This window comes from Ceratotherium simum, unplaced genomic scaffold (genome assembly GCF_057802395.1).
Source record: "Ceratotherium simum simum isolate JZ-2026a unplaced genomic scaffold, ASM5780239v1 HiC_scaffold_48, whole genome shotgun sequence".
In the NCBI taxonomy this organism is placed as follows: domain Eukaryota; kingdom Metazoa; phylum Chordata; class Mammalia; order Perissodactyla; family Rhinocerotidae; genus Ceratotherium; species Ceratotherium simum.
In genome coordinates this window covers 279,039-306,897 of record NW_028261264.1, presented here as the reverse complement: position 1 = coordinate 306,897, position 27,859 = coordinate 279,039, and the positions used below count along the sequence as shown (strand labels likewise).

The 27,859-nt window shown below is 39.4% G+C and overlaps 1 protein-coding gene and 1 pseudogene across 1 annotated transcript; both read right to left on the bottom strand.

The window, feature by feature from the left end:
• Positions 1 to 1,283: 1,283 nt before the first annotated feature.
• On the bottom strand, positions 1,284 to 12,850 carry LOC147911199 (vomeronasal type-2 receptor 116-like; annotated as a pseudogene).
• An 8,761-nt stretch (positions 12,851 to 21,611) lies between these two features.
• On the bottom strand, positions 21,612 to 26,663 carry LOC147911198 (vomeronasal type-2 receptor 116-like). Its single transcript, XM_087428444.1, has 3 exons — positions 26,552 to 26,663; positions 23,683 to 23,686; positions 21,612 to 22,568 (listed from the first exon to the last, which is right to left on the bottom strand). The coding sequence occupies exons 1-3, from the start codon at positions 26,661 to 26,663 to the stop codon at positions 21,614 to 21,616; spliced, it is 1,071 nt and encodes a 356-aa protein (XP_087284570.1). The 3' UTR covers positions 21,612 to 21,613.
• Between the last annotated feature and the right edge of the window lie 1,196 nt (positions 26,664 to 27,859).

The following is a 27,859-nucleotide window of genomic DNA, read 5'->3' as shown; positions in this document are numbered from 1 at the left end:
AACAGTTCTTGCATATGGACCTCCAAAAATAACACAGTGAAATATAGAAACTCAGAGAAACTGCTGACGAAATCTAACCCATATAGGTAAAATAACAAGGTTAGAAGTGTAAAGTCCTTTTTAAAGAACAATTTTTTTTTAAATCAAAGGAGATTTTTCCATTGGAATTTTTAACAACGGAGATTCAGGAATGAGTGAAGGAGACAGTTGAGTTTGCTAAGGCTTGGAGATGTAAATTATAAAGGGCAGGGCAGGGAAGCATCCAGAATGTGAAGGAGCCTCCTCGTGGTCTGATTGTTGAAGGTTAACCGCAGGCTGTGAAGCCTGGAGTCTGTAGGGCCCGGCTAGGGTTACCCGGCACCCAGGGCCTTGCCCGTGAACACCCCCCGCCCCACACCCCCAGCGCTGGGAGCTGTTTCTGCTCTTCCTGCATTGGCAGCCGGCTCTCACGCATCCTCCGAGTCTTTGCTGCCCTGGGAGACCCGGCCGACAGGGGCCAAGCAGAGGAGGCGGGCGCAGGCCTGGGGCCCAGCTGGCTGGCCATCCCGGCTCTGCGGGGACGCTGTCAGCCTCGGCGCGCTCCCTATGTACCTGTGCCGGCCTCAGTTTCCCTGTCTGTCGAATGCAGGTGATAACAGCCCCCGCCTCACAGGGGCGTGGTGAGGGTTAAAGGAGGTATTTCACATACGGTGCCTAAAACAGCGCCTCAGTAACGGTTAGCTGCCACAATCTCCGTCAGTTCATTCGCTTTTTGAATAGGTTTTGACATTTACATTTTTTGAAAACAGACGAGTAAACAGGTATAGAGAACAGTCCTCCCCTTGCCCCGCCCCCGCCATCCTCCGCCACACACAGTAGGAAACCACCATTACTAGTTTCTTGTGTATCTCCCAGGGTTTTGTAATGCATATAGAGGGAAATGCGAATATCAGTCCCTCCTTGTATAAAATGGCAATATACTTGAGTTAGCTTTCTATAAGTGTGTAACGAATCACCACAAAGTTAGCAGAGACAACACGTGTGCACGATCTCACAGCTTCTGTGGGTCGGGAGTCAGTGGCTCAGCTGGCCCTCTACCCAGGTCCTATAGGCCGCCATCAAGGTGTCCGCAGGGCTGGGGTCCTATCGGAGCCCGGGGTCCTCTTCCAGGCTAGCTCAGTGCTTTGCGGTTGTAGGACTGAGGTCCGGCTCTTCTTGCTGGTGTCAGCGGGGCTGCTTGCAGCTGCTAGAGGCCCCTGCAGTTCTCACCAGTGTCCCCTACAGACCCTCTCCCGGCAGGTAGCTTATTCCTCAAAGCCAGTGAGGGAGGGCCTCTCGCTGCTGTCTGCTAAGATGGAGGCTTCTGTAAGGGGATGTAACCAAGGGAGTGACCCCCGTCACCTTTCATGAATGCCGTAACCCCATCATAGGAGAGACCCCATCCCCTCTGCCACATTCTGTTGGTGAGAAGCGAGGCACAGGGCCCACCTACAGCCAACGAGAGGGGATTACACAGACGAGCCCCAAAGGAGGTCACCCAGGGTATCTGTCCTCCGCCACACTACGTACACTGTTTCACACCTCTGTTTTTTTCCCATCTACATTCTTTTGGCTGTTCCCCAAATTACCCACCCTCCAGAGAAAAAGACGGTGATGCTGAAGAGAAGGACCGAATATGCTGCAGGCTCTGCCTGGTCCCTTGAGCAAGAACAGAGTTTGGTGAGTGTATGTGTGTGTATTTGTGTGTGGTGTGTGTATGTATGTGGGGTGTGTTTGTGTGTGATGTGTGTGTGGTGTGTGTATGTGTGTGTGCATGTGTGTAAAGATTGATAAGTTATCAAAAAGTGTACACATGTGTTAACAACACCCAGGCCAACAAACAGAACATGACCAGTTCTATTTACAGTAGATTATACATGATGTATATAATAGATAATAACCGCAGTTACCCAGATTATGATTTCTCCTTTTTCAGGAAGTAGCACACTGAATGGCAATGCATAAAGCAAATTTGGTCATGATGTGGCCTCCTTCAAAAATATAGCTGGATTTGGAAGGTTAATTTTTTTTAGGAATACATGAGTTTAGTTCCAGAAAAAAAGAGGCTTGTAAATTTCCTTTCCTGTAATGACCTTGTAAGATTTTTGTAGCAACGTTAAGCTATTCTCATAAAATGAATCAAAAAGTTTTTCCCACTTTTCCTGTTCTGTGGAAGAGCTAGAGTCAATGTGTATTATTTCTCTCCTGAATGTTTGGTGGAATTTGCCAGCAGAGGTGTTGGCCACGATGAAATGTGGGAATGTTTTAAACTATGGATTCAGTTTCTTCTTTAGATATGGGACTGTTCAGATTTCTCATTTCTTCTTGAGACAGTTTTGGTAACTTTCATTTTCCTGGCAATTTGTGAATTTCATCTAATTTTCAAATGTATTGACATGTTATTTATAATGACACGTGTGTTGTCAGGGAAGGTCTGGGGTGACTCTCCTGGGGGCAGAAGTCAAGCTCAGCTCATGTGTCCCCTAAGCTTCAGGCACCTGGATGCTGGAGGGAGAGCTTGTTCTCATTGCAGGACGAGAGGCTGAATGCTTTTCTTTTCGCCCTCTGCTCTCCATTCACACCAGCTCAGGAGACCTTGTTCCTGGGCAAGTTGGCGTGCGGGCAATGCCCCATGTAAATTCTTCCAGGCCTGGTGGATATTTGGAATTTTTTTCTCAAATGTTCTCTTGAAACCACATGGCCACATTTGTATAATATTCTCTCTTTATGTTGTATTTGAGTCAGTTTTGGTAATCACATTTTCAATTTTTACACTGTACAAGGCTGTGTCTCTTAGACTCCTAAGTGTTTTCAGTTTTAACTCCTTCAAACTTCTCCCGGATGTTCCTGCTTTATGGTGATTCCTCCTTCATGGGAGCTCTGAAGCTCATCCTAGCTGCCTGGTTGTTGATGGTGGCAGATACACAGGTTTGATGGGGCCGAAGGTTAGGCAGTTTGATTGCCAGCCTTCTGCTGCACCATTCTCAACCCACAGACGCCATGCTTCTCTGCTTGTCCCAGAGGCTTCAGGTGTAATGACTCTTCCTCCCCAGGGCTACCTCCAATCTCATGTTGATATTATTGCTGTTCTCTGAAGCATTTGATGATGTGTTCAAATGAACAAGCATTTTGGATCCTGAACCAAAGAAGCATTTACAAAACGCACTCTGAATGTGATCTGCTTTTCCATTCATTAAACTTTTCTCATAAACTTAATCACTTTTCTCCATGTGTGTGGAATTCAGTAAGGATGTTCCAGAGCCCAGGTGATGTTACTTGATTTAGCTATAAATTCTAAGGCTTCAGGAGCGCTGTTGCCACAGATGGAGTGAGTTGGCTGGGCATTCTTCCTTCATTAAGTGGTTGCATTGGATTTGAAGATAATTGTGGTTTGAGTCTGTTCCCTAAGGAGCCCCATCCCTCTCAGCAGGTTTCAGTACAAGAACTTTCAGTATGTTCTGGCCTTGGTTTTTGCCATTGAGGAAATCAACAGAAACCCCCATCTTTTACCCAACATATCTCTGGGAGTTGATCTGTATAATGTCCTGCACAATGAACAGAAGGCACTGGAGAGTTCCCTCATTTGAGTCTCAAGGCTGGGCAAAGACAACCCAAATTACACCTGTAGGAGAGAGAGCAAGTCTCTAGCAGTCCTTACTGAAACAACATGTGCAATTTCTGCCCAGATTGGAACACTGCTGGAACTGTACAAATTTCCACAGGTAAGCCTGTGTGGGATGGCGAGACATGAAATCATGTCTACTTTAATGCCATTCTCAGGTGCCTGAAAAGGAAGAAAGGAGGAGACTGTGTTTATGCATCTCTCACAGGATGTAATCTCCAAGGATGAGGGTATAGAGTCTTAGTGAGGTATGCACATTTCCTTTATTTGGCAGCCCTAAGCACTATGATTTCATCCGTGTCCATTGATAACAAGGTTCCAGGGACCATCTGCTCTTGGCCAGATTGGGTCCCAAGCCTGAGTCAACAAGTCATTTGCATGAACATCATTTGCAGTGATGCAAATGAACTGCATCAGAGGAGGCAATGTCAGGTGTAAGGTGCAAGTGTCAGAAAGGGCCCATGTCACTCAGGGCTCAGACAAGAACATTCCAGCATCACAGCCTCCAAAGTGCAAGATAAGGAGGGACAGCCCCACACACCCAGGGCCCAGGGCAGCCACAGGACATTCTGTGTGTGACCCATGCAGGGCTGCACACCAATCATGAGTGCAGAAACACCACAAGCCCATGAGGCCCTGCCTGGGGAAGCAAAAGTCATGCTGAATTTATAAGATTCCAAATCAGTAACTCAAGATCACTGCAGAAATAAAGTTGCATTTTTGATTTTCTAAAAATTGACCTCCTTTCCTTTTCCTCAGTTCTTTTAACCATGCTCATTCCGGGATCAGTATGTTGTGATGATCCACTTCTGCACCCTCAACATTGGTTTCCTCTATTATTAATGGTGTTGTGAGAAATTCCTCCCTTTCCTCACCCTAAAGCAGAGGATACTAGCTGGAAGGAACCCCTGTATTCACCATCACGCCAAACATCTATGACTATGACAAAGGTCACACACACCTCTATGGCCCTGGAGCAAAGGGGATTTTAGGGGAGTGAAACCATAGTTCTATATGATTCTGTAATGGCGGATACATATTACTATGCATTTGTCAAAACCCATAGAATGTACAACACAAAGAGTGACCCTAATTCATTCCCTTTTAAGCCTTGGTATTCATTTGTTGCAATTTTTCTCTTTTTTTGAACATTATTATTAGGATTTTATTGAGTATATTTGTCATTTATTAGAATCCAATTTAGTTGTATTTATCCTTTCGATGTTTGTCTTTTATTTTGTGAAGACTTCCTCTAATATTTATCATTTTGTGTCTTCTATTTTCTTTGTGTTTAATTTTCTGCTCTTTTTCTAGCTTGTGATGAATGCTTAGAACCTAGAAATTCAACTTTTCTATATTATACACAATAATATATAAATATATATAACCTAGGATTATACATTTCTCTCTAAGGATAGTTTTAATTCCACCCCAAAAGCTTTGATGAATAGTATTTTTAATTGGAAATACATTCTAATTTCCATCGTAGTTTACTCATTAATCATGGGTTGTTTACAAATGTATTTATTAATCTCCAAGCATGTAGGAATTGACGTTAGTGGACTTAGTGTTCTTTAGATGTGCATATGGAACATATACCCAAAATTACCATGTGCCAAACTGCACATGGAAGCTTTATCCAAACTGACTACATGCCAGACTATTTCATCAATCTCAGTACATTTCAAAAATATTGAAATCATACAAAAGATGTGAAATTAAGCTTCATATCAATCACAAAAATAAAATCAGAAAATGCCACCATTGAGGGGATTCCAGCATTGCACCATTTCCTATCATAAAATATGAGTAAAACGAAGATGTTAATGATGATGTGAAAAACCTTCAGTGTTGGTGTTCTGTCCCTCTTCTACTTCATGACCCAACTCCCAAACCCACATCGTCTGTGTTCTAGTCATGTGGAACCTTCTCTCCGCTCCCTAGTATATTAAATGCAGGGCTAATTTGCCATTTTTTTGCCATTTCTAAGAATTCTACCAAGAATTTATTCCCCCTTCATTAGTCTGATATAATACTAATGCTACTGCCTCTATGAAGAAGTCCATGACACTTCCCTCCCCACAAACATGTATACTATCACTTATTTCATCCCATGGGTCTCTGCGTACCTATATTGTAGGCCTATGTCAGCACCTTGAATTCTCATCACTGCCTGTTGTCTCCCCTACTCACCTGTGAACTCGAGGAGATCAGAGACCAAGATGTATGTACTCCTTGAAGGAAGCTGTACCGTAAGCACGTTGCATACCATGGAAATACTTACTTCTTAAATCAAACACAACCTTTTAGGGCTCCTGCTCTGTGCCAAGAACAGCACCAGACACTGGAAAAATAAGGATTTGTTCAATGTGATCTAAATGTAGCTTTAAAGAAGAAGAAAAGTAAGGACTTACAATACCATGTGTTAGATTCCATGAGAGAGATTTAAGTTAGGTTACTGTGGAGTAGTCAAAAAGGGTTTCCTTGAGATGATAATGCCTGCAATGATGCTAAAATGAGTCAAGCAAGCTAGTTCAAGGTAGAGAGAGAGTGTGTCATTTTGGGTGGAAATGATAAAAAAAGTTGGCTTTTTTGGCTATAAAAGTTAAATTACTAAATGGAGGAAGGAAACATTTTGACCCTGCAGTCCTCATCCAGAGCTTTTCCGTTTCTTTGGGAGAATGGTGCATACAAAAGAGAGGTGGAGAGCCAGCCCTGATGGCCTAGTGGTGAAAGTTCAGTGCTCACTGCTTCAGTGGCCCAGGTTGGTTTCCTCGTCATGGAACCACATCATCTCTCTGTGAATTGCGATTCTGTGGTGGTGGCTCACATAGAAGAACTAGAATGATTTACAACTAGGATATACAACTATGTACTAGGGTTTTGGGGATAATAAAAAAAAAGGAAGATTGGCAACAGATGTTAGTTAGTCAGGACAAATGTTTCCCTTCAAAAAAAAAGAGAGAAGTGGAGAATGTCGCTGCAAGACATATACTCACCTGTCTCATTGGAAATCTCATTCTCTGGGCAGGGAATGCAATCAAAACAACAGGAAGCCTTGCTCTCCTGAGGGCTCTTCCTGAATCCCAGACTGCAACTCTCACTGCATACAGAGTGTGGAGTCTGGAGAAAATCAGATAACACTTGGTAACAGCTGTGACTTTTACCTAATTTTCCCCTAACTAGAGTGTTTTAGAGTAGTGGGCCTTTAACAACCTTAATCTTGAAATGTCTAAATCCAATTCATTAGCTGGATGCCATGCTTATTCTATGATATAAAACACTGGTAAACCTCAGACATATTGTGGGTTTGGTTCCAGAGCACCGCAGCAAATCAAATATTGCAATAAAGTGAGTCACAACAATTTTTTGATTTCCTAGTGCATAAGAAGTTATGTTTACACTATACTGTAGTGTAATAAGTGTGCAATAACATTATCTCTAAAAAACATGTACATAACTTAATTTTTAAAAAAATTTTATTCCTAAAAATTACTAACCACCTTCTGAACCTTCAGCAACTTGCAATCTTTTTGCTTATGAAGGTGTTGCTTCCATCTTGGATTATTGGTAAAAGAAAAAATTACTTCAGTTGGAAGTGAATTGTTAAATTCCCATATGTGGCCCTTTATGAAGCTCTGAGGGGGCACAAAACCCCCAAAAGATTTTGGTTATTCATGTGTGGTGTAAGTAATATTGATTGGGTTCAACCCACCTCAGTAATTCCTGTGGCCCACTCAATCAGCTCCTCAGATAAAGACAATTCTTGACCATGTGGAGCATGTGGGGAATATTCTCCTACTTTCACCTTAAGTCTAAGCCCTTCTGGAAAATTCCAAAAGTTGAGAATGCTGTACTCTGAATCTGATTTTCCTTCATCTGCCAAATTCACTGAGTCACCAGCAGGATTGTTAAATTCTATGTTCCTCAGAAAGAAGTGGAGCTAAAAGAGAGACATCATCTTGTGGTGAAGTGGGCCCCGGTGCTAAAGAGAAAAACCCTGAATTGGGGACAGCCTTTCATTGTCTGTAATCCTTGCTTCATAATGTAACTTTATTACAAGTATCCAATGAAGTAAAGCAAATGAAATCATATGGAGAACTAAAATATCATAATGTTTCTAAAATATCAGTTAGTTTCAATAGAAAATGCCTATAGACAAGAATATCAAGATGATCAGTGGTGATAGGATTCAGACAAATCTCAAGTACAAAGTCCAATCTAGCCACCCTCATGCACTCTCTGAATTTTCCCAGACCATCAATATGCAAAATGATGTTACCAATACCTAAAGTGGATGCAGAATTCAATGAGATCATTTCTGTCAAGTATTCACTATGATGTTCAGCACCAGATAGGCACAGAAAGGGCAAGTTCTCTTCTTCTTGTCATTGAGGAGCTTCATGTGAGAAGACTGGCTATTCCCTATTGAAACATTAGGCAACCAGGATGTTCGGATCCTTTGTAACACAAAGCATTGATATTGACTCATAGCCCACTTCCTCCTTGCCACTAGAACCTTCTTGTTGATGACTTACAACCCAAGACTAGATTTACCTCCTAGGGAGTGAAACAAGTACAGAAACTCTTGTGCTTTTCTTGGAGAAAGAATCCTAACTGCTTGGTTTGAACACCTGTGGAACCCCATAAGAACGTCACTTTTACGAGTGTACATGCTGTTATGCAGAAGAGACTTTACCTGCCATGTGAAAATCACCAGATCTTCCCCACTTCCCGTTGGCTGCATTTCTGCACGTTGAAGAAGCATCTCGTGAAGGCTCCAGGCCACAGCATTGTACACATTGTAACTCCATTCAGTCATGGTTGTGTCAAAAATCTGCCAAGGCAACCATCCCAAGGAGGCATTGGGTGGACAATTCTCCAGTGTTTTACAGTCAGACTCAGAAACCGTGCAAGGAATAAAGGGGAACCACAACTTAGTGAGGTAAATGTCTTCTGGATATTTGGAAGGGTTAACTGTCTGGAGAAAATTTTCAAAGCCAGGGACCTCACTACGGTGGTGTGAAAAAATGAGAGTCCCATGGAATGGGTCAAGGATGAAATCTCTCTCACTGTGGATAAAATCCCACTGTGATGTCGTGACCCAGACTTTCCATATCACTAAATACTCCCAAGTAGAAAATCTCAAGCTTATGAAAGAGTTGGCATCACCATAAATGATAACCACATTCCCTTCTGTTTCCTTTAATTGCAAATTGTATGGCCATGTCCTTGAGGAATATGATCTTTCCGTGACAGGGATCATTTCCACAAAAGCTGCACAGATTCCATTCCTGTCCCTCTCTCCTCTCAAGTCTGAGAGAAACTCAACACCTTTCTTGTCTTCTGAGATGACCAGCCCCACCCAGGTCCAACTGAAATGAAGCAGCAAAGAGACCATGCCAATGGCTAGAGATGTGTCCCTGGGGGCCATCTGATAGAGAGATGGAAACTGCTAATCATCATTCAGGGTAAGATCAAAAAGACCATAGGTAAGCTAAAAGGAAAAGACAGTTGGAAGCAATATGAGGAGGAGGATTGGCAAAAACCACACTCTCAGTCCTGAAGGGTGTTCAGCAACACCTGGAAGTAGCAGAAGGGGACAATTGCTCATTTCATTTTCTAATCATTTTCCACTCCCTGAAAGCTTTCTAGAAAATAAGATCAGTCAGAGTTCCAGGAAACTGCTTTGTTTCCTTCCCCCTCAACCTTCTGTCTAATCCAAAGAAAGGAAATGTCATACATCACCAAGGTCCTGTACACTTACCCTTTGAGATCATATTCTTTGAGAGATGCACAAACCCAGTCTCCTCCTCTCTTCCTTTTTAGGCACCTGAGAATGGCACCAAAGGAGACATGGTTTCATCTCTCCCCATCCCACCCAGACTTACCTGTGGAAATTTGTACAGTTCCAGCAGTGTTCCAATCTGGGCAGAAATTGCCCATGTGGTTCCTGTAAGGACCGCTAGAGACTTGCTCTCTCTCCTGCAGTCGTAATTAGGGATGTCCTTGCCCAACCCTGAGAGCCAAATCAGGGAACTCTCCAATGTCCTCCGTTCACTGGGCAGGGCATTATAGAGATCAAATCCCAGAGACATATTTGGCAAAATATGAGGGTTCCTGTTGATTTCCTCAATGGCAAAAACCAAGGCCAGAACATACTGGTAGTTCGTGTACTGAAACCTGCATAGAGGGATAGGGATCCTTAGGGAAAATACTCAAAATGATTTCCTTCAAATGCAATACAATGACTTCATTAATGACTCAAATGTCTGTGGTAACAGATGGCTCTCCTGAAGCCTTAGAATTTATAACTAAAGAAAATAACATGACTCCAGCTGTGGAAGGTCCTTACTGAATTCCACACTCATGAAGGAAATTGGTTAAGTACACAAAAGAAAGTACAATGAATGGAAAAACAGATCACATTCAGAGTAGATTGGTAAATGGCTCTTTGGTTGAGGAGCCAAAATGCTTGTTTATATGAGCACACCATTAAATCCTTCATAGAAGAGCAACAATATTAGCATGAGATTGGAGATAGCCCTGGGGAGGAAGAATAATTGCAACTGAAGGCTATGTGACAAGCATAGACGCATGACATGTGCAGGTTGAAAATGGTGCAACGGAAGGCTGTCAATCAAATTGCCTAAGCCTCTGCCCCCTCAAACCTGTGCATCTGCCACCATCAAAAACCAGGAAACTAAGGTGAACTTCAGAGATCCAATGAAGGAGGAATCATCAACAGGCAGGAATAATTGAAAGAATCAAGAAGGACTGAAAGGACTAGAAACACTTAGGAATCTAAGAGACACAGCACTGTAAAGTTTAAAAAACTTCTCATCCATGTCTTATTTTAAAAATATAAAATTAAAATTAATCATTAACATCTTTAATGGTACCTATTCCTGATAGTCCATATTGTCTTCATCTTTTCTACAGACTTTCTACACAAAAATAACTCCTAAGCCAAAGAAAATTCTTTGCATTTCTAGTGCCTGGGATATGTAATACAGTCAGGAATACAATAGGGCAGTCACTTGTACTTATTTCAAGTGTTCTATTATTTGAGGATTGATTAGTACCCTAGTTCATGCTCACTGCTTGTTAACGCTCCCCATGTGCTTGTGAAGAATAGGTGTTCTTCACTTGTTGGTTATAGGGTTCCATGTGTATCGACTAAATCAAACTTGCTAATTTGTTTTTCAAATACTCTATTAATAGATATATGTTATTTGTTTGTCTCAGAGGAAAGTTGAAATTCTTCACTATGATGATATATTATTTCTACCCCTCCTCTTCCTCTGCCTCCTTCTCCTATACTTCCCCATCCTCCTAGTTATTTTTGTTCTTGTCTTCTCCGCCTTCTCCTTCTTCTCCTCTTCCTTCTCCTCCTTCCTTTCTTATTTGAGGCTATATTATCTTCACATGACATCGTGTGTAGTATAACAACGACTACATCTTCATGATCAGTTGAACTTATATACCATTGGGAATTAACCACTTAATTCCTAATGATGCTTTTTCCCTCATCTGTTTTATCTCATATTATTATAGCTACGCTGGGTTGATTTTTGATTGGTATTTTCCTAGCATATCTTTATATCTTCTATTATATTTTGAATTTCTAGTTTTCCATATTTTTAGTTTTCACGTCTGGTAAACAAGATACAGCTACATTTGTCATTGTCCCATCAAATTTAACAGTCTGTATTTAACTGGAGAATTTATTCCATTTACATTTGTTGTGATTCTTTATATCCTTGTTTTGCTCCCACTATCTATATGTTTTCCTTCTATTTTTTCCACAAGTTTTATTATGTTATTTCCCATTAAATTTTATTGAATTATACTTGTTTTCCATATTCTATTGTATCTCCTCTATTTGGGCGAGAGTTATATTCTCTACATCTATTTTACCACCAGCCCACATTGCCTGAAGTGGATATAGTTCCTCATCTCCTGAGAAATTTATAGACCCTTTAACTTTCAGTTTTACCCACATGACTCACTTGTTTTTGTTGTACAATATTTTATTTCTCTTTTTTCTTTACTCTCTCTCATCATCTCCATATCTACCTTATCTTTCATGTTTTCTAGTTCCTTGTCTTTCTTTGCTGCATTCTGTTTCCTTCAGAATTCAAATTTAGTTTTCTATTCTTTCTTCTGTTGTAGAACTCATCTATGGAGTTCTAAAACTCAACATTTATTTATTTTTCATCTCTTAAAGTTCTATAAGGCCCTTTGACAAATATGTCAGATCATTTCTAGAGTCTCCTGTTTGATTTTGTTATTCCATTTTTTGTTGTTCCATTTTTTATACACAGTTATTTTATATCTTGAAGTTGGTAAATCTAATAGTGGAGGTTTTAGTATTTAAATCTATTGTTTTATTTTTAATTTGCTCATGTTTTGATGACTCAGCGACAATGGCATGTATTACTTATTTGTTTGGTGAACTTTGATTATGAGCTCATTTTTGTCTGATTTTAATGTGTACAGAATGTAAGGCTTTAGTTTAGATTCTTTCCTACAGAGAAGAATGTCACTGGTTTCTGCTCACAGTCATGTGAGGTGACACCAAGATAAGTGACTTTTTTGTGTGACTCACAACTAATCTGTGACTCCCAGATTCATTCCCTCAAGTCACTGGTGACTCAAAGACAAATCCTTTCATTAGAGGATCGTAATGGCCTTTGACCACTGGGTGAATCCAAATTTGTCTAGTGCTTACAATTTCCTTCTTCTTTCCTTTGAGATTTGGCTTACTTCATGTGAACTCTAGAATGCAATAACATTATATGTGATGGAAGATATTGTTATGTGGAGGGAAACCCCTTCGAGCTACCTAGTCCTCCACATTCCTAGTATTTCATTCTTTTGGATACTCCTTTGGATTTCTTTCTTTTAATAAAACTTCTTTCTTTAAGTTGAAAGGAAAATAAATTTTAAAATCAAACGTGTGAGCTTGGGGGCATAGAAATAATTTACATGCTATTCAACAAAATAAGTTTATGACATAGAAAATTTTACAGACCAGTAATGTATGTATGGATTAGGTACATTTAACTGAAACTGAGAACCTCTATTTAGAACATATTTAATCACATTTTAGGAGAAGTATCATTGAGAGGCACACTCCAGGAAAATTCTGTTTCTGTGAGGTGCACACACACTACACATATACCTGATGGTCTTGTGACAAGCCATGATATGGCCAACTTTAGTTCAACTTAGTTCAGATGTGATATGATCAATTAAACTTGAAGAAGGGAGAGTGTCCAGAATGTCCAGAAGCCCCATGTATTCCCAATGTTAGAGCATTAAATACTGAGAACAAGGAAGAATGGTGCAGGTGTTGCAGAAACAAGTTGCAATGTCTGAAGAGCAGAGAACAGCATCCACATTAAACTTTTTGCAGATTGTGTGACATTTCTGAAAATAAAGCACTCCTTTCTGAGGAAAAATGAAGAACGTTTGTGTGTGTTGTGTGTCAGTTGGGCTCTCCAAATGCTGAGGTGGAGTTAGGAGTACAAGAAGATTATTGTGGCATAACACCTGTGAAGAATCAAAAGATTGAGTAGGGACAGCCCTCACACTGAGACACGGATTTTACTGCCTGTGAAATGAAAAAAAAATAAGGAATATTAGGCAGGGGAGCTTCCAATCACAATGTGGATATGCTAGTCCTCCAGCCCCACCTGAGACCTACTGAATCAGAATGTCTGGGGTGGGGTCCAGCAAACCTTCTGTGTTTTAACAAGCCCTCCAGATAATTCAGATCCATAATCAACTTTGAGGATGACGAGTTTCAAAAAAAAGCACCATACCCAAGAAGTAAACACTGAAAAAGTAAAACAATTGTCTAAGTACTTTGTGTTAATGTGATTTTTTAAAAATGCAAAATACAAACTACTTTAAAGAATGTGCATAAAATTTAAAACCATCTTAAACCAAGAGCTTAATCTATACCTATAGACACTGAATTTGGAGAAAAAGAAAAGAAAAGTAAAATACTAATTAATTTTTCATCTGACATGGAGGAGTCAGTGAGGCAAGACTTCAGATTCTGGTTCTTCTTATTTCTCAAATTAAAAATATTGTAAAATAGGGGCCAGCCTGGTGGCGTAGTGGTTAAGTTTGCACGCTCTGCTTTGGTGGCCTGGGGTTTGTGGGTTCGGATCCCAGGTGCGGACCTATGTACCGCTCATCAAGCCATGCTGTGGCGGTGTCCCATAGAAAGTAGAGGAAGATGGGCATGGATGTTAGCCCAGGGCCAATTTTCCTCAGCAAAAAATAAATAAATAAATAAATAAAATTTTAAAATAGATTGTGAAAAAGATGTATATATCCAACATGGTGGAGAAAAGTTTAATAAGGAAAATTACTTTAAATGGAGCAAAACTAGGAAAAAAGAACAAAAGCAAAGTACGAAATTTAAAAATAGAACCACAGAGATAATGCTACATATATCAGTTATACTATACTGAAGTTACTTAAATCACTTTTTCAATATTGAATGTTACTCTACATTCCACGAAAACACAGGAAACTAACACTGAACATAGATGCTGAAAGAAAGGGCATTGTCGGTGATATTCCATACACGTGCTCACAAATTAAAGCAACAACTAATATGAAACTTTTATATATGAATGTGTATAATGGTACACATATCTGAAGGCCAAATATTTAGGGATTAAAAGGTGGTTAGCAGTCAAAAAGTATATGTTCAATCATATATTAAAAAAAGATTTTAAAAATATGAAGTAAAGTGAACCTAACTACAACCATAGTAAGAGTATTCAACTAACTTCTCAGTCTTTGTCCAAAAACAGTCAATATAGGAATCCTATATATTGTTAATCTTGATTTATCATTAAATATGTTTGGAGCATACACACACACATGTGCCTGCATATAAATCTCAAGCTTCCTACTCCAAAGCAAAGAAAGCATATTATTATAACATTAGGTCCTATGCTCATCCAGCAAGCCATTTCTACATAGTAATCAATTCCTGAAGCCGCCAGAAGAGAGATACATGGCTGACCACAGAAATTCTGACTCAGTAGCTCATCAGAGGAGCAGGCAGATTTGAAGTCCAGTTCCTTAACCAACTTGCACACAAAAATGCTCATTAACTGCCAACATATCTTAAACAAATCAGCCAATTTATAAGCCACTAATCACTCTCAAGAATAACTCTTTGGTCAAACAGTAAATCAAACCAATGATTAGAAAGGAGTAGCAAGGAGCCCTGGAGAGAGAGGAGAGAGAAAGGAAGAAGAGAAAAAAACTGTTCTGAGAGAAAATATCTGAGCATTAAATATCTTGAATAGTAAATAAAAATGAAAGCGAGTGAATTAAACTCTCAACTCAAAACAAGGAGAACGGAGAAAGATAACATAAAAAAATAATTTAGAAAAAGAGACTGAAGCAGAATTAAGAGTATAAAACAAATATAAAATAAGTCCAGAGGAAAAGTAATCAGTCACTCTGATTCTTTGGGAAGCTCAATAAAATAGGCATCATTCACACAAGTCTGATAAAGAAAAACTATTTGGGGAAGACAAACATCAACAACATTAGGTGAGAAAATGGGACCAGGAGCGAAGTCAGAGAGAATGTTGTGCTTCTGCACATGGAGATGCCTTTTGGGATCTCAGTGATAAAGCTGCTTTTTAAATGAAACTGGAATTACTCAAACTGGCTCAAATAGAAAATTATACAAATGTTCTTTATGGTTTCAAGAGAGTTTTTAGGAAAGAAAATTCCAAATATATGGTGGGTTAGATGTGTTTACAGATGAATTGTTTCTAAAACTTAAGAATAGATGTTTACTCTACCGGGAAACTCTTCCAGAATATAGAATCAGAAGGTATATCTCTATTAATTATGAAGTTAACGTGAGCCTGTTACCAGCACCAAAAAGAAAATGAGAGCAAGGAATCATCTTAAACAGACTATTAGAAAATTAGATAATTTTTTAATATCCTCACTTTTAATGTCCTCACCTTTCTGCCAGGAAAAAAACACAATATGCTCATGAAGTATATAAAGCATTTGATAAAATTCAGGATCCACTTCTCTAAAACGCATTCTTTTTGGAGGACACTTCCTTAACATGCTTTTGTAAAAATAACTAACACCAATAAAAAGGGCTCTCGAGCCCTTGCTTAAAACAAAGACAATAAGTCACAACTACAGACGGGTGAGGGGCAGGCACACAGGATCACTCCCACCCAGGGGCTCCTCTGTACAGGCTGGGATTCTCCCCCCAACAGATCTGAAGGTAGAACACTCTGCAGCAGCAGCTGAGGTGGGAGGAAGGGCAGAGATGGTGGAGTATGTTGGTGGAGAGTGCTGTCTCATAAGCATCGCCCTAAAAATCGGACAGTAAAAGGAAGAAAACTGGAAAATATAAAAACACTGTTCTCTCCTATGAAGAAAACAACAAAGTCAGTGGGAGGAGACAGAGATAATAATGGACAGTTCTGGGAAGTTGGGGATGCCGGGGAAAGACAGGACAGGTGATGCAGAGCGCCTTGGTCTATCCATCCATGGATCCCATAGGTATCATTCATCATAATAATCAAGCAGAATATAAATAAAGGCTCACTTACCTCTGCAAAGTGACATCCTTGCTAGGCTTCTTGATCCCTCTGTGTAAGAAATAAGTATAAAGGGGGAAAACCCACCAATAACCACATCTCCATCCTTGTATGCACTGGGTTCCATTCTCAAAAAGCAGTCAGGATAAGCCAAAGGACACACAAATAGAGGAAACTGTAGCAACAGGAAGAAGAAAATCAAAAGGAACTTCTTAGAAGCCTCTGCAAAGCTCTGCTTCTGCGTGAGATGTGAGGCAGCAGAAGCAGAGGTGGAACATGCAGCCTAAGAAGATATCGACACATGTCACCTATAGTAACACACACACAAAAGCACAAATGTATTTATGTTGTTTTTGTGGACGGGAAAAGCAGTTCTAATGCCCCCCGATGCCTTTCAGCAGTCTCTTCCTCTCCCCTGGTGAGATCCAGACCCCTCTCTGCCCCGGGTCTCTGCATCTGAGGTCCTGTGTCCAGGTGAAAAGCACCAGTTGGAAAACATGTTTGAGGAACATCCTCTCCAGCCTTAGGCACTATGATTTCACCCGCGTCCCTGGATAGCAAGGCTCCAGGGACCACCTCCTCTTGGGCAGATGGGGTCACAAGCCTTTGTCAACAAGCCATCCACATGAATGCCATTTGTGATGCTGCAAAATAACTGCATCAGAGGATGTGATATCAAGTGTAAGGTGAAAGGTTCAGAAAGTATCCATGTCAGTCAGGGCTCAGCCAAGAACATTCCAGCATCTCTCCCTCCAAAGTCCAAGATAGGGAGGGACAGCTTCATACACCCAGGGCCCAGGGCAGCCACAGGACATTCCATGTGGGACGCATACAGGGCTTCACACCAATCATGAGTGCAGAAACACCATAAGCACATGAGTTCTTGCCTGGGGAAGCAATAGTCAGGCTGAATTCAGAAAATTCCAAATCCATAGCTCAAGATCAATGCAGAAATAAAGCTACATTTTTGATTCTTAAAAATCTTCCTCCTTTCCTCTTCCTCAGTTCTTTTAAACTTGTTAATCCCAGGGATCAATATGTTGTGATGATCCACTTCCACACCTTCAGCATTAGTTTCCTCCACTATTTATGCTGTTGTGAGAACATGGGACTATGTGGGAAATTCCTTTATTTTTCATCGTAAAGTGGAGGATACAAGCTGGAAAACCCTATGTTCCCATCACCCCAAACATCAATGACAAGGGCCACATCTATACATCTATCTGGCCCTGGAGCACAGTGCACCTTATGGCAGGAAAATGATTATTCTCTATGATACTGTAATATAAGGCACAAGATACATTTCCCAAAACCCACAGAATGCACGAGACAAAGAGTGAACCCTAATATAAACTATGGTTCTTAGTTAATTATAATGTATCGATATTGGTTCCTGAATTATAGCTAATATACCACACTAATGCAAGATGTTAATAATAATGGAAACCATGCGTGTGTGCAGGGAGGAGGGAGTATATGGGGACTCTGTACTCTCATCTCAATTTTTCCATAAATCTAAAACAGCTCCAAAAACATAATATCTATTAATTATTTTGTTAGCCAATCTGGTAGCCACTGGCCATATGTCATTATTGAGCATTTAAAGTATGGTTAGTCCAAATTGAGATATGTTATGAGTGTAAAATATGCATGGATTTAAAAAAAACTTTGTATGAAAAAAGTGAATAGAGAAGATCTCAATAATAACGTTTATACTGATCATATATTGAGATCATAATACTTCTTGACATACTGGGTTAAGTAAAATATATTCTTAAGATAAAAATATTAAAGTTACATGACTACTGAGTTGGGAATTGCAAAATGCATCCAATACACACAGACATGAGACTCTGGCTGAGGCAAGGGCTTCCAGGTTTTGCAACCACCACATAAACTTATGGCTTCCCACACTGAAACCCACCTCCTCTGACTTGAGACAAGGCTACTGTTAATTTTTTGAGTTGGTCCCCACAAAAGGTAGAAACATGTACAGAAACATGTATAGTGAACAGAAATGCTACTGATTTTTATGTTGATTTTGTATCTTTTACTGAATTCATTGATTAGTTCTTACTTTTTTGGGAAAAAACGTCATGACATCATCTGCAAATTGAGACCATTTTAATTTTACTTTTCATATTCAGATGTCTTTTATTTTCTTTTTCTTCCCTGATTGCTCTGGCTAGAACTTCCAGTACTATGTCGAATAGGATTGGTGAGTGTGGGCCCCTGACAATCTGTAAGAACCTGTTTTAGCCCCAAGTCCGCCTACAAGTCCATCTCAGGACAGAGTTTGACTTAATCAACCAAATAAAACTTCACAAGGGCTAGTCTCACCTCTCACCTTACCATACCAGGATTGGGCACTCAGACCCATTCAAACTACAGCTTAGTGGTCCCCAGGCCTTAAAGATCCCCTCCACAAAGTCCTTATATCAAGCCCATCACTCCAGTTTCCTGCCAACTGCTGGCACACACACATTCTACATTAAGATGTTACTACTTGGCACAAAACTCACACTGTTGGGAGCCATGTTCCACTTCCCGCTTGCAAGCCTGTGTTCACCTTCTGGTGCTGATCTCGGTCCACTTCCAGTGCACGTCTTAGTTCACTTCTGGTGCAGCCGCAAGTGCTCCATTGACGTCCTGACTCTGAACCAGCAGGAAGTCCAGCATCTAGTGCATCTGAAAGATGCTAGGACAACTGCTAACGTTTGAGATCCATGGTCACCCTACCTAGTCCCCTTGTCTGAACTCTAGCACATTCTTACCCTTAACCTCATGGTGACAAGTCAAGGGACTTTGTGGAGCCCCTCCAGGTTGGGCAACGGCTGGACCTGGGACTTTTGGGTCTCCGGAATGACCCAAAGCTGGATCCCTTGTAGGGTGGAGGAAGTGAGAATTTGGAGTCAGGGTTTCAATGTCTTTGAACAAGTCTAGCCTAATGCTATGTATCCCGATCGAATACATAGTGGGTTCTTTTGTCCTTCGTATGTGTAGATGTATTAGTTCTAGATGTATCACGTTGTCATGTCCTTCCTTGGTGCAGCCATGTTAAGTTTCCATCTAGATATTTACGTACAAAGACATATTGCAATCCTCTCTTTGCATTCTTGCAGACAAAATTCCATATGAAATTTCTATTTCCATATGTAATATGGAAAATTTCATATGAAAAATTCCATATGAAATATCTATTTACAAACCATAGTTAAGTGTTTCCATACATCCATTTCCTCAGACAAAAATAGTATTGTGGGGCTTGCCAAGTGGCGTAGTGGTTGAGTTCCCATGTTCTGCTTTGGTGGCCTGGGGTTCACTCGTTCGGATCCCCGGCACAGGCCTATGCACCACCAGACACTTAATGCACCACTCCTCAAGCCATTCTTGAGGAGTGGTGCATCCCACAGGCAAAAATTAGAGGAGAATTGGCTCAGATGTTATTTCAGGGGCAATCTTCCTCCCTAAGTGATGATGTGGATAACAATGTTGATGGAGAAGTAGATAACTGAAAATTCACTCTGGTCTTTGTCAAGTGCGTCTGGGTAAAGGGCACCTTGGAATCATAGGACTTTAAAACTCAAAAACACTTTTCAAGCTCTCCATAATACAGATGAAGAAAGTCTAAAGAGGTTAAACTATTTGACCAAGATTAATTCCTGGAACTAGAGTGAGATCCACTAGTTCTCAGTGGGTACATTGTCAAAACATGTCTAGCACTAAATAGCCAAGAGAGGGAAGTCTGTTGACTTCCAGGTAGAAATGGTTTTTGTTTTTGTTTTCTTCTTCACGTTTTTGTTTTCTCTCTTTTAGATGACTGCTTTGCCTTGACAAAGAATTTATCTGGTGTTTATTCTACACTTCAGAAGAGGAAAATGCTCCTGGCAAACATTATTGTGATTCAATGTGGCACCAGAGAGCCCAGTAATTTAAAAATGAGAATAGATAGAATAAGGTAAACAATATTAGAGAAGAAGAGAAAAATCTATTATTTTAGTGAGAAATAACTTATACAATTTAGAATTTTTAAATAAGTTAGCTAGTGTGAAAAGATAATAGCTAACCATATGAAAAATACGTTTATATGAGCCAGAACTAGTTTAAACCTATAAGTAATTATTCTAGTCATAGGAGAAATGAAATATTTAAAATAATTAGATTTATGCAACAGGAAGCCATATGTAGTTATACAATTGAAAAGTTATGTGAGATAAATGAAGAAGATTATAAAGATACACCAAAGGACCTAGAAGCTCTGAAGAAATGGAGAGATATACTACAATCATGAATGAAAAGAATATCCATTTTCCAAGCATCATTCAGATTCACTGTATTTAAAATCAACTTTTGAAATGAAGCAGTAATTGTTTTATAGACAATAAGATATCCCTTTGCAAAATAAAACATTGGACCATCGACTAACATTATTCACAGGGAAATCACTCCAAATGGATTATAAGGCTAAAATTAAAAGTAGAAATGCTCAGTGCATAACAGTGGTGGATGACAATACAGGAGAATATCCATGATCATAAAATTAGTAAAGTTATTCTTAATATATATTCTTAAAGATGTGTTGTTGAAAAGAGGGATGAGGAATGTACAACGGGCGATGATATGGTGTCAGATTTTCTTTTAGAAACTGAATCTTGAGAGGAATATTTTAGTCTACAATATTGGATAAAGAAATAGAAATCTGTGGTAATTAAACCTATAATGAAAGGACAAATTTCACTAACAGTATCATGTATCAGTTAGCTTTTGCAGCATAACCATCCTAAAATTTGGTGGCTTAAAGGAAGAATGACTTATTTTTCTCAAGATTCTGTGAGTTAGCTGGGCAGATCTTTGATCTGGGCCTATTAATGGTTCAGCTGGGATTGGATGGTCTACGATGGCCTTACTCACATATCTGATTGTTGACTTGAAGTCACCTGGAGTGATAGAAATGTGCAGTATGTCACTTACATATTGATGGTCACAGGTTTCCCAAGCGCAGCCAGAGAAAGAGAAGTACCAATGAGAAGGTGTTTTTCAAGCCTTTGCTTATGTCATTTACTAGTGTCCAATTGACCAAAGCAAGTTACAAGGCCAAGTCCACACAGAGTCAAAGTGGGATGGTGCTAACAAAACACACAGATGGAGGCAGAGTGCTGATGTGTGGCCATTTTTGCAAGCTACCACAGATGATTTAGAGGAAAATTAATCTGAGGTAACATCCATCTTTGTGTATTTGTGCATTTGAATGCCCGAGGATCATTGCACAAAGCCAAAAGAAATGTAAAGCAATAAATTAATTGGAGATGTAAGGTAAATTTAGTTGGCACTTAAAGTCTGCTTGCAAAAATTTGGTAGTTTATTTTTCAGGTGTATGCAAATTCTGGTAAAAAAATAAATATTGATTATTTTCGCCTAAACCATTTGTATGCCTTAACACTCTTGATGTGTTTCTCTCTGGCCTTAGGAAGATAATGCAGCACTTGGGGGCAAAGATGCAGTCTAATAGCCCCACCCTGGGGGCAAAGATGGAGAGGCTCCCCACGGCCGGCATGACCTTGACCTTGGTGCTGTGGCAGATGGGGAGGAAGGCGACCCAGACACTGCAGAACACCAGCATGCTGAACGTCAGGAAGTTGGCATCATTAAATATGTCAAGCAGGTTCTGGACCAGGAAAGCAACAGCGAAGCTGCCCAGGGCCAAGGAGCCCAGGTGTCCCAGGACACAGTAGAAGGCAGTGACTGAGCCCTTGTTGCACACGATGAAGATGTGGTCATGTTCAGAGTGTGCATCTGTGTCAATGAAGGGAGGAGAGGTTCCCAGGCAGATCCCACAGAGACTCATCTGGATAAAGGAGCAGATGAGTATGATGAAGTTAGGTGCACCTGACACCAACCACTGCCACATCCTTCTCCCTGGTGCAGTGACCTTGAATGCCACAACCACAGTAACAGTTTTGGCCAAGACAGTGGAAAGAGCCACAGTAAAAACAACTCTAAATGTGATTTGTTGAATAATGTGGGTAGTTGCATTGGGTCGGCCGATGAAGGGTAAGGAGCAGAGGGAGCAGAGGGTGAGGGAGATGAGCAGGATGTAGCTGAGAGTCCAATTGTTGGCCTTGATTACGGGAGTGTCTAAGTGCTTCACAAAGACCCCAGGGACCACTGCTGTGACAACAGAGAAGCAAGGAGCTGTGCAAGCCACAGTCTTCCCTAAAGAATCTTCAAATGCCAGAAATGTCACAACTTTCAGCAGGCAGCGATTTCTCTCATTGTTTGCATACTGGCTTCCTGGACGCCCTATACATTGATCTCTATTTGAAAAGGAAAGGAAAGTCTTGGTGTTTCAGTCAGCCACTCCTCCATAATCCTAAGACCAAAAAAACAGTCTCATTGGCACCATAGGGCCCACAGCCCACACCTTATTTGGTTGTGAGACACAAAGTTGCATAGACTTACGTTAATAATATTCACATTAAACAGTCCCTCCTATGTCAGAATTCTTTTAGCTTCAAGTAAGTGATAATATAATCCATCTCCAAAAGTTCCAAGTTTGGGTCTTGTTTTAGTTGGATGTCCCCATAAACTTGAGGGATTAAGGGCGAATATTTTAGGTGGTGGAGATTTTGCAACATAAGAGTGAGGTACTGGGAAAGTGAGGCAGGGAAAGAAAGGCAGGGCATCAAGGACATCAAGTGCTTTACCACTGTGCTCACCTAGAGCTCAATCGCACTGGGGAGCTCTGTGAGCCAAGAAGAACACATGGGACCAAGTTTTCTCAGCTGAGGGTGAGGCAGCTGCAGTGCATATGCAGCCATGCCCATCAGCCATCATTCAAGGGCTGCACCCTGGGCTATGAATTTGTATTTTGCAAACTTCTACGGTAAAGGGACAGAGAGCAAATATTTTAGGCTTTGTGGGCCATAGGGTCTCTGCCACAACTACTCAACTCTGACCTTGGAGCAGGAAGCACCTATTCTTATTGTTGAAAGTGGGCATTCTTTTCTCGTCCCTATTTCTACAAATGATATTAGAACAATGCAATTACCGTAATTACAGCTTTTCTTTTTGAATCACTTTTCTATATAAATCCTGTTTCTCGATTTTTCTAACTTGATTTTTGTTTCGTAAAAAAGGTAGTAAAATTCTTAACTTTCAAGTAAATTCCTTTGATAAAGTGGTTTGAATTGCGTTAAAGCTAAAAATTATTTAGGAAAGGATACAGACTTTTGTAATATTCAGACATTCCATTTGGGAAATTTAATGGCGCTAAATTTATTCATTTTCTTTTGCATTTCTCAAACACATTTTTAGCCAAAATTAAAACCATGCTTTGCATAACATACAGTAACTACCTACTTAGTACCCTTCCTCCATTTTACCTAGTTATTATAACCACAATTTTGAGTGAACTAAGCCGATTGTGACAGATCTAAGCTAATTTTTGCCAGAGTGTGCTCCACCTCACTTGTGGGTTATGAACCATGAGCCTAAATCAATGACAATCTCACTGTATGGTCTTTTTCTTGCAGTAAATAAAACCTGCATCAAATAGGATGCTATAGCTGACTCTTCCTCTTTCTTTCCCCTGTGGATGATGAGCAGTGGCAGACACTTGTAAAAATAAAATCCAACACACTAAGCATATTGAAGCAAAAGTTATATGGAGCCTGAGTCTGTATTATCAAAAGGTTGATAGAAAAAAAAAACATTTGCATCTGTCTATTTTTGAAATTCTTGTAACATAAATAATAAATGTCATGATTTAGGGCCACTATGAGGTTCTCTATCACGTTCAGCTGAACACATTCTAACTAATGTACTTTGTGCATTACATTTTTGTGTTTTTGAGAGTGAGAAATGAAATATAAATACTGCATTATCAAACACTTTACTATTGATATGTAGGAAAATCATTACTATTGATACATTATTTTCATTATTTATTTATTTATTTTTTGATTGAGGAGGATTAGCCCTGAGCTAACATCTGTGCCAGTCGTCCCCTATTTTGTATGTGAGTTGCCACCACAGTATGGCTGACATGTGGTGTAGGTCTATGCCTTGGATTTGAACCTATGAACCCAGGCCACCAAAGTGGAGCACGCTGAATTTTAAACACTACACCACAGGGCCGGTCTGATACATTATTTTAGATCCCACTAATTGATTAGATATTTTTGCATTCTAATTTAAAATATCTTTTGCGTTATGTAAGTAAACATGGAAGCAGATTCCACTGGTTGCCTATTCATGACCCATCTGTCCCCTTCCTACCAGCAGCTCAGTTGTGCTTGACATTCAACTTCTTCCATGAGGCTGTGTGATTGAGGGGAGGTTGACAGCTCTAAATCAATTATAGTTGACCCCACTTCGAGGATGTGTTTTTGAGTGACTCTTACAAAGTCAGGGGGACTAGATGCCCACTCTTTTTATCTTTCTGTTCGCTTGCTATGGTCTAATACTTTAAACAGCTCAGCCTTTGAGAGCATAAGGAGCGCAACCTGTAGACAAAGCAGAGAACCCAAGATGATAGAACAAAATATGAGAATATCATCTGTGCTTGATTAGAGTTTTGAGCTGCTGAATTCTCTAATCCTGGAGTCATTCTATCTCTGGCCTTTTTTTTTTTGTTTCACTTTGTTTTTTTTTTTTGTAAAAAGTGATATTTATGACAACATTCATCAAGTAAATAACAAATGGAATGAAACATATTTCCTTCTTCATCTTTATAATGCAAGAACTGTGCTTTCATTTTTTCTGGCACAAAGAATCATCATAGTAAATTACTCTGGTTTTTTATGGGATATAATAAATATGTTTTAAAAGACACATTTAGTTTGTTTTCTTTTTAATTTATAGCCAGATGCATTCTAACAACAAACATAATTTGTAAACATGCTCTCTCCCCCAGCCCATTTTTTATTTCTGTAATATGTTATTGCATGCATTATTTTACTGGACAGAAAATTTAGCAATGTAAAGAGAGAGCTTTGGTAATTTGTACGTATGAATTGTTTGCTTTTTTGTTTGTTAAGACTGGAATATTGTACTTTAAATATGATAGACTTTTTTTTTTCATTATTTACCTATTCCTTCATCATCCATGATCAGTCTTTTATCATCTCATTCCAGCCATACTAGTCTTATTGCATATTTCTGAATATACCACATAAAACCATTTTAAAAACACTTTATTGAGGTATGACTGACATACAAAAAGCTGTACATATTTAATGTATACAACTTAATGTGTTTGGAGATAATATACACCTGTGAAACCATCACTACTCAAGTCCTTAACCTATTCATCACCCCCAAATGTTTCCTCCTGTCCTCTTTATTTTTTTAATTTAACTTCCTTTTTGAAAATACTTTTTTTCTTTTGAGGTAGGAACACTTAACATAAATCTACCCTCCTAGAAAGTTTTTAAGTCTACAATACAATATTGTTAACTATAGGCCCATGTTGGATGGTAGGTCTCCAGAACTTATCCATCTTGCATAACTTTTATTGTTCAAACATCCATTGCCAAGAATCCCTCTTCATTTTGAACTGACAAATCCCCCACATATTTTTAAATACTCAACAAAACATCGGCTTTCCATGAAGAATTATCTGATTCATCCAAGTAAGACTATCTACTCTTGTTGACTCTGCTAACCTCTAACTACCTTTATTTTGGCACTTTTCAAATTGCCCTGCTATTCTTTTTTCACATGTACCTCACTATGATTTCTTGGAAAGCAGGGCCTTTATCTTATCAAATTTGCATGCTCAGTTCATTGTTTATGTCTTCTACTAGAGTAATAATAATATAATATGTCCATTCATTTATTGAATCTTTAGTTCCGGTTTTTGCACACCTGCTATGTGTAAGGCATAGTGCTCGTCACCTTGGGTGTAAAGATATGAATAGGAGGCATGTGCTAAAGACACCCACACTTGTTTCGATGATAATTCCATGTGTATTATTCTGGATCAAGATGAGTATATGGTGCTACGGAATCTCTAAGTGTTTGCCTAACACAACATGTGGTTTAAGGGTTGTATTCCCTTGAGAAGAGCTGCTTCAGCAGAACCTAATAATGTGAGTATAATGAAGCCAGATCAAGGTAACTCCCAACATGGAAATGATGTATTGATTTCCTAAATGAATGTATTGAATGAGTGAAGGATATAATAGAAAATAATGAAGAAATGTGATGCAATTGGTTAATCCCAGATCCTTTACCTTTTATTTGGAGACAAAGAAGAGGTGAGAGAAAGTGATTGTGAAATTTTGCCAGTTCACACCTGTCTGATCAGATATTTCTCTCTCTGGGCACAATACACAGTTAAAGCAGCAGGTAGCTCTCTTCCTGAGGGATTTTCCTGAATCCTGGCTGACAGAACACCTTACACCCATAGAGGGGAGTTTGAAAGAAGAGAATTATTGATAATACTGAACAATACTATGTAATTGGATAATATTTTATTATGTAATAATATTGAATAATTGATAATATTGTTTAAATTATCTCAAAAATTATCTTAAAGATCACCTATAAGATTTGACATGATTGATGCACCCGAGGAAAGCAAAGTAAAATCAAGGTCAATCTGCAGAAAAGAGTTCCCAACATGAAGATATATACTGCTTAAAACAATTTCCATCTCAATGACTAGGACACTTGTTTGTTTTAAGCAAATGGGGCATCTGATCATGAATCATATTTGTTATTGCCAAATGTGATTCTGAATATGGTATTCCTGGATTACATTTTGAACTATAAGCAGATTTTACCTTAATAATAAATAATATTTTAATTCATACAATGCATTTACATGAGAATTGTTTGAATAGTAAAAATTGTAATTATTGAATTTATTTAGTAATATATTAAATGTCAGGTCGATTATACACCAAAAACACAGGGACAGGCTTGAATGATATAATATAGCATCTTGAGGGATGGCTTACAAGACTGAGTTTTAACGGGAAGACGAAGAAGAAAAATGTAGTTCCTGGAAGAGCAAAGAGAATCTTTTTTTCTGATGGCGAATTTTTCTACAAGAATGTATAAAGGTGGGATGAAGAGATGGAAATATAAGGAATATTAATAAAATATTGAAATATTTAAAATCATCAATGTCGATTCTTGTTAAAGAGAATAAAATTTCTTTTCTGGAAGAAAAGCAAATGGCAAATGACAATTTGAATTGTATCTACAAGTCATCAGAAGTCTAGGTCATCATCATCATCTCTTATGTCTTCGAGGCACAATGCATGCAGAGCAATAAATTTGCAAGAAATGAGATTGACAGTTTTTCAGCTAAAATGGGAATTTAAATCATCAATTTTTTATCAGCTCATCATACTAAATTGGTAGCCTCACTGTCCTGCTGTAGCATATAAGGCATTTCAAAATTCGGGATTATCTCCTTAATAAAAAGTTTGCTTTCAGGCTGGACCCATGGCTTAGTGGTTAAGTGTGCGTGCTCCGCTGCTGGCGGCCCGGGTTTGGATCCCTGGCGAGCACAGATGCACCGCTTCTCTGCAGATGCTGAGGCCGTGTCCCACGTACAGCAACTAGAAGGATGTGCAGCTATGACATACTACTA